The sequence below is a fragment of the Hyposmocoma kahamanoa genome, unplaced genomic scaffold (genome assembly GCF_003589595.1).
Source record: "Hyposmocoma kahamanoa isolate Upper Pololo Valley unplaced genomic scaffold, ASM358959v1 185, whole genome shotgun sequence".
Classification (NCBI taxonomy): Eukaryota; Metazoa; Arthropoda; class Insecta; order Lepidoptera; family Cosmopterigidae; genus Hyposmocoma; species Hyposmocoma kahamanoa.
Window position 1 is genome coordinate 2641506 of NW_020653715.1, and position 8143 is coordinate 2649648.

At 36.0% G+C, this 8143-nt stretch overlaps 1 protein-coding gene across 1 annotated transcript in view; it reads right to left on the reverse strand.

Annotated features, from left to right (window-relative positions):
• Positions 1–1134: 1134 nt before the first annotated feature.
• LOC113226239 (septin-interacting protein 1) overlaps positions 1135–8143 on the reverse strand; it is a 21357-nt gene continuing 14348 nt past the window's right edge. The window contains exons 10-13 of the mRNA XM_026458800.1: positions 7381–7424; positions 6334–6552; positions 3713–3876; positions 1135–1561 (exon numbers count right to left, since the gene is read on the reverse strand). Of these exons, the coding sequence (XP_026314585.1) occupies positions 1163–1561; positions 3713–3876; positions 6334–6552; positions 7381–7424 (826 nt within the window). The 3' untranslated portion in view covers positions 1135–1162. The remainder of the gene's footprint in view (positions 1562–3712; positions 3877–6333; positions 6553–7380; positions 7425–8143) is intronic.

Below are 8143 nucleotides of genomic sequence, written 5' to 3' on the forward strand. Positions count from 1 at the left end.
TTTCTCGATCATCAGTTTTTACATTTTGGACATCTCTCAATGCTCAAGTCTTAGAATAATAACGCATAGAAACCTAGTCCGCACACGCTAAGTGAGGCAAATTGAAGCGCGCCCAATGGGCCTACACGAGCGGGCGGGCCTTCAGTGCTCAAGGTCAACTTGCACCGCGAACAGCTCCAGAATTTTAGCTAAAAATGACGAAATGTGCGGAAAATGAGTGTAAAAATACGTCAGACAAACATAAAATAGATACTAACATCACATTCCACAAGGAAGTAACGCGTTTCAACTTGTATTTTTATATAAATATTCGCTAAAACCGAAAATTAACCTACTACTAAAACTAGCCTACATGAATTTGATTTTTGCCTCACTTGTGACAGTTAATTTGATATGAAACTATCATTCTATGCGTTATTATTCTAAGGCTCAAGTCAGGACTTGAGTATGATTTCAAGCACTGGAAATACGACCCTAATGGCAAGGACTTGAGTATAATTTCTAGTGCTTTGAATCATACTCAAATCCTAACTTGAGCATTTATAGAGTTCTGGAACCTCACACGTAAGTTGTTGTAAGTCAAAATACCATTTTTTGCTTTTTACCTTATATAATTATATACTTTTTTATGTATACTATAGGTTCCATGTTTGAAAGTAAACATAACACTAAGTAATCTTTTTACTTTCCAATACGGAACCTACAATATACGTAAAAGGGACACATTTAAGTTTAAAAGCCAAAAAAAATTATTTTGACTTACAATAACTGACTTGGGAGGTATCGTAGATCTAGCGAATGCTGTCAATCTGATTCATTATATAGAAAGATACGGGACTGCCTTTGGGTGACCTTGAGCATTTTTATGAGGCACATATTGAGCGATAAAAAAATAAAAGGCAAAAACTCAAAACCGAATAGTTATATTTTTACTTCCAATCACAAAACTTTTCTTCTCTAAATAAATAACGCACACACTCAACATATACATAATACACTATACACTACCATAGTAAAGTAACTGCTAGTTAGTCATCAGCATCGAATATAAAGTACAAAACACAATTCCGGAAGTTTAGACAAGTGTGCGTATCAGTTAAGGAATTGGATCACCTCACAGTACTTTACTACGTAGTGTTTTATTCTTGTATCCGTTCAGATGTTAATCTTCTACCATACTCAAAAGTTTCTCTAAACCAATAGGCAAAAAAGTCCTACCGCCGTCATTAGAAAACATTATAACATTCCTTATAACATAACATTGCAATTCTCCGATTTTGTACAACGGCCTGCCTTCCCTGCTCTTGCCGGGAATTGGTACGAATGTAATTCCCTTTTCAATGCATTTAGACTCCAATAATTCTGAAAAACTCTTGTGTTGAGTTGTAGTGGCCAATATTTCTGATATTTTTGAGGTCTCCTTGGTGTCCGTTATGGTGAAGCGTGGCGGCGGTGGGGCCTCGATCGAATCGATGTCGGTACTTCGATTCATCATGTCCAAAGCCTTTCTGAAAGCGTCTCGTACGGCTGGTTCTTTGAGGACTTCTTCAGGAAACATTTTCTGTTATAAAAAAATCTATGATTGTTTTAAAAGTAATGTGGGTGTTAAACAGCGGTATCGATTTAAATAATATTAAATTTTAAATATTGGATAACATCACATACGTTCCTCTGATACCAAAGTAACTAAAGCAATTGTGTTATGGAAATCGGAAACAAAGACGGTACCACAAACACGCAGACAATATAGGAAAGTTAGTTTCCTGTACCCGAACGGGTGTCGAACCCGCGACCTCAGAGATGAGAGACACCATGAAAACCGGCATGCAAGCCGCTAGATCACAGAGGTCGCCAAAATGCAGATGTGTGCAGGTTTCCTAACGATGTTTCTCTTCACCGGAAAGCTCATAGTAAATATTAAACTAAATTTTGAAAAACTCGAGGGTGCAAGCTCGGATTAGAATCCACGCTCTCTGCTTGAGAGGATAGGTCAAACCATTAGATACTTCGTTTCAATCCATTTTGAACAAAATGTAAACAAACAAGTCACTGACCCGACCATAGACGGTTTAGTGATGGCCAATCGTAATGGCAACTACAAATCGATTAATTAATTGAATGCATCGATTTGTTCAATTGAGTCATACTAGCGGTTTTCCCTACATAACCAATATAAGCATATTTAAAATTTCCCAAATTTTAACTTTAAATCCTCCTTCAAATTCTTACAGTTCGTATATATTCGTTCGACTGCGATTGAAATATTCGATTTAGTAATCGACAACAAAAACTATAATTGAATGAACCGAATGTATTTTTTTCGTACAGCACTATGCAACCATAGATAAGTCATAGATATAATAACGTCACTTTTGGACTACCATTTTTCAGATACAATTTTACGACGCTATTCAAATAAATATTGTTGAAAAAAGTGATGACATATCAAGTCGAAATCTTCGAAATATAAGTTAATGTGTTACTTATTCGATTTATTGTGATTGCTTTAGAATTTTAACCAAACAGTTTTACTTTTTGTTCAAAATGGATTGGAACAGACTTTAGTCCATTTGACACAGGACGAGTTCTGTGACATTTCAATTGTTTACGTTACACGCTCACTATTTTTAACTAATCTGTCAACCAGATTATAAAAATAAATAGTAAATTTGTCATAATGTACCAAAAATAAACAATATTTGTTACGGTTGTAATTTTAAGTAAAAATTACAGTATATTAAGTAGAAAGAGAATCATCAAATCAAATGATGAAGACAAAAATAAATTATCCCATTTATTTGATGCGTGAAACGGAACATATTATCCGTAGTGGTTTACACCATAAAATCGATGAATCGAATCAGCTATTGTGTATCTCGTTTTGTTGTCAGCTTTGCGTAATGTTTTTGGAGTAATAGCTCAAATTTCGTTTTGTTGCAGTTGATTTTTTTTTGTTGTGAAGTTTTTTTGGTAACTTAATAACATTATAATTAAATTTTTTTCATTTTGTCAATTATATGTTCTCAAATTATTTTTTGTAAATCGATTCTCTCATCCTTACAAAGTATGTCGATAAGACATTTAAATTGATTTTTTTCATTCGCTTTACATCACCACATCTCTAGAAACTTCAAATCTGAAACGTCATCGGAATCATGCTATGTGAAATGAGTTATATTCATAGAGTATATAACCATAAATAGAGACGAAATGTCATTTGTTTGAAAACTATCCTGCCAAATCATTACTGTGACAACTGCGCTCCGATTGGCCAGCCCGAGTTCGAAACAATTGACGGGTGTTGTCAATTGTTTCACTTCAAATCGACCAGTTAACATAAGCTTTGCTACAATGGACGAAAATCGCTAAATTACATATTTAATTACCGATAAAATTTGATTTCGTTTGTTTTGTAATTAGATGTTTTGCTGTTTTTCCCCACACCACCGAATGGAACAGCACGCCATCGTTAAAGATATTATCTTTATTACAATAAACACAGAATATTTTTGGAATATATGAAAACATACACATAGGTCAGTTGTTGGCGCTGTCTATATCTCAGTGCAAACGAGAGTTGGTGTTTATAAGTGATGTATCACTGATGAGTTACCTGGAAGGTATGGCCCTTGTTATACACTCGATATACGCATTATTTTGACCAAACTCAGTGACAGCGTGTACTAAAAGGCGAGGGGGTCGGAAGTCGCACCTTGAACTGCGTGTAGGAGTTGAGCACGGTGGCGTGCGGCGGCGCGGCGTTGAGCCACGCGGCCAGCGCCGCCAGCCAGCGCGGCAGCAGCGCGCGCGCCGCCACCGCCGCCACCGTGGGCGCGCCCAGCAGCGCCAGCCAGTCCACGCACCACAGCCACGCCGCTGCGGACAGACGGAGGGACCGCATCGCTTCATTCTCTAGCAGTGGAGCTCCCGCAGCATTTGCGTCCCGGGTTTGAAGGGTAAGGCACACGGGACTTGTCAACTTGTGTGGCGCAGTGGCAGTGCCCCTCGTATCTTTGCGATTTAAAACCCTGAATGGCACTGCGACTGTTGTAGCCAGGCGTGTCTCTTACCACCAGGATTATAAAAAAAAATCAAACCGAATACTGTGTTAACTCAAACATTGGCGGCATTAAGAAGACACGACTTCAAAGCTAAATAATAATAATGCACACACTCATAACTCCGCACTAGGGAAATGCTGTATCGCGGGTGCCATGGATTCATACATAGACAACCACAAATTACAAACTCACGAGAGAAATAAATGTAGGCCGTACAAATATTTCTCCCGGCCCGGAAATCGAATCCGAGACCTCCGCGTGGCAGTCCAACGTGGTAACCGTTCGGCCACGAAGGTACTTAAAGAATGAATAAAGAATTAATGCTCCCAAACAATTTCGTCTAAGGCGACCACTTCGGCTCCAATGTAGACGGTGTTAGTGAGCTCGCATATGGCTTATGTAGCCAACCTTCCGGGTGAATCATACCATTTTCAAAATTATAACTGATTACCACAGATGGTCGGGTTTTCAGTTCGTTACGCTTAAAATCAAGTTAGCTTGAAAGTTAAAAAATGCTGAATGGATACTAAATATTTTGTATAAATGAAAATAGTTACATTATTCGCAATATATAATATGACTATTTTTATTTATATAAAATATTTAGTATTCAGTTATCCATTTATAAACAAACAATATTTACTTCAGACGTAAGTTACAAATTAAAGTCATACCAATCACAGAGTCAAATTCATACTTAACTGCACACACCAGCGCATTTACCGGAACACTAGTAAAAACCCCGAAATGATACATTGTTTTTTAAAAACACCTAAACAATTATTTTGCTTTTTTTTATTTTTTTTTATCAATTTGTTTTAATTAACCTACTAACTTAGATTTGTTGAGTAGCTGGAGATGAATTATACATTCCAATAAATTCCACAAACTTTCTTAATATATTAAACTTTAATTTAACCTTGATTGACAGAAAAATTTCGTCGACCCGGTGGTTCGTGTACCCACGTCCATGCTGCTAGAGCTACGGGTCCAGTACGGGTCAGTTGCTAAAGAGCAATGCTACGGTGCAGCATGGATGCGGGTTGACGAAATTTTTTTCTGTGTGTTCAATCTTTGTATTCCTAATCATAACAAAACTAGTAAAAAAAAGTAAAACTAATAAACACATTTAACTTAGCCAATTGTAATCTTTAAATTTTCAACCACTACTGCTGTCACAAAACTTTAAAGCAATGCATTTTGTTTATTAATTTAATTTTCACTTCTCATGCTCTTAAAGTTCGTATTTATGCTGCATGTAGACTGCATAAAATAGGATTTTATGCTCTAGCGCATAAAGTAGGATTTTATGGTCTAGCGCATAAAATAAGATTTTATGGTCTAGCGTAAAATAGGATTTTATGCTCTAGTGCATAAAATAGGTTTTTATGCTCTAGCGCATAAAATAGGATTTTATGCTGTAGCGCATAAAATAGTATTTTATACTCTAGCGCATAAAATAGGATTTTATGCTCTTGCGCATAATATAGGATTTTATGCTCTAGTGTATAAAATAATAAAACCATCACATTAAATCATTGACTTACAATTATATGGACGTCGGGTCCGCGCTAAAAAGTGTCCGAACTTATAGGGCGTTAAAATCGTATACAGAGCGTCATTCACGCTTTAGTCTTCGTTTGTTCGACTGACAGCGAAGCAAGCAAAATTAGACAGTACTGCGATGACATTACAATTTAAATTCAACGTTTTAGCTTTTTCATATTTCTTTACATGTCACTACGTTTAAATAGGTTGACTTGGGACATTTCTTTCGTGGTTTTTGTATTAGACCCGTCGTCCATTTATTTGTAAGTCAATGCATTAAATATATCTAATTGTTGTAATTTAACATTCAAATGTAGTTAAATAATCGTTTATTTGTAAAATTGCTGTTTAATTTCCTCGCAATCGAATTGAAAAGCAGAGTGTATAACTCGTTCATAAGACCCATTTTACCCTCGACTTAAGTATTCACTCACAGGTATACTCGTCTCGGTAAAATGGCGCATTTTATGCACTTGTTGTACAATATACAATTTTTCTACAAAGAATGAAGCCTTTAATAAGTCGATGTTAATTTAATTGCTAATTTATGTCTAATTCTTATTTATTTAAATATAAACGTTCCTACTTTACATTCTTTTTTGTTTCCGCTAAATGTGATGGCGTGTGTATGTAAATAACATTTTATGACTTGAATCATATTTGCATAATCACATCCGGTTCGTTTTTGCATGGTACCAGGCTACCAGAAAACAGAAATACTCACTGTTCTCTCTCCCAACAAGTTCTAGAGGTGCAGTCTGCAAGCAATGTTCCAGCTTAGGCACAATGTGCTGATGCAGCATGGCGGTCAGGGCGCCGCCCCAGGCGTCTTTCCAGGCGGCCAGCAGCGGCCGTGCAGATCCGTCCGCAGGGTGCCACGCGGTCAGGGCCGTCGCTAGGCGGGACCGGATTAGAGGGTACACTGTACTTGCTAGGGCATCACCTGTACGTAACAACGAGAAGTTTTATTATCTCTTCAAAGATAAATGAAGATATCAACCTGCATTGAACAGAGAATGAAGAATCATAATTAGATGCCCAAAAATACTTTACAAACGACAGTTTCCTATTTATGACAATAATAAACATTTAGAACTGTTGTCAAGCTGTAATCTTTTAGTAGGAGTAGAGCATCTTACCTATTTTTGCCGCCAAGCAGTAATGTGAGCATTACTGTGTTTCGGTTTAAGGGTGCTGGTGAAATTATAGGCACATGGGACTTGTCAACTTATGTCCCAGGGTGACGGGTGCAGTGGCAGTGTTCCTCAGATCTTTGCGATTTATAGCTCTGAGTGGCACTACAATTGTTATGGACAGGCGTATAGCTTGCCATCAAGCACACGGCTTGTTCGTCGCGTTGATATTATAAGAAAAAAAATCTGATAAAACTTCGAACAGTTCACATTTTGCAATATATTTTTACTTAATTTCGTTTAATACAATAATTACAACAAAAGGCTATGTTTATGGTCGTAAATAATTTTATGACACTGGTAACACAATCGGGATCAAAAACATTTTTTGTGCTGCCATTTTGTTGTGTCATAGATGTTATTCATGCTTCGTTTTTCGAACTGGAATGTTTTCTCGTCTCCATAGTGCGTTTGTTAAATTATTGTATGTTATTGTACAAGTTTTTGTATATTGTTAATATTTTGTAACAGATAATATATATTACTTACTATAATAATAATATATATTATTTTCTACAACTTTAGTTATCTATATATTAGATAATATATAGATAACTAAAGTTGTAGAAAATAAGAACCTCCTCCTTTTCCTATTCCGTTATAAATAGAAGGTTTAGCACACCTGCATTGACACACTTTGACAATGGCATTTCTTTGTTTACATTTTGGACATCTAATCATGATTCATACTATCTATAAATGGTACACACAAAGGTACACCATTGTGATTAAATGAAATAAAATATTGATTTCTTTTTCTCGTCAAAAGCAAGCTTAGGAGTAGCAGGATTTATAGCATACTAGCAGGTGCCCGCGACTTTTGTTTTGAGTTTTGCTTGGTGTTTTTGAAGTAATTGTTCGAATTTCGTTTCGTTGTTGTTGATTTTATGCTTTGATGTTGACTTTTTGTTTGGTAGTTGTTGATTTTTTAATTTCTTGCATAGTTTTTTTGGTAATTTAATAACATAATAATTGAATCCTTTTTACTATGTTTATTAGTTATTCTTAAATTATTTTCTGTAAATCGATTACAAATTATCTCGATAAGATATTTAAATCGAATTTCTTTTCATACCATTTTACATTATTACATCTTCAAATCTCAAACTTCACCGGAATCATGCTATGTGAAATGAACTATAGTAATCAACAGCGAAATCGCAAAAAGAAAAAAATACAATTGATTCAATTCGGCATCATCATATCAGCCTAGCCGGTCGAACGCGAAGTGTTTCCATCGGTTACCCCCCGCCATCGAGTATATAACCAGAAATAGAGACGAATTGTCATTTAATTTATTTGAAAACTATTCTGCCATATCATTACTGTGACAACTGCGCT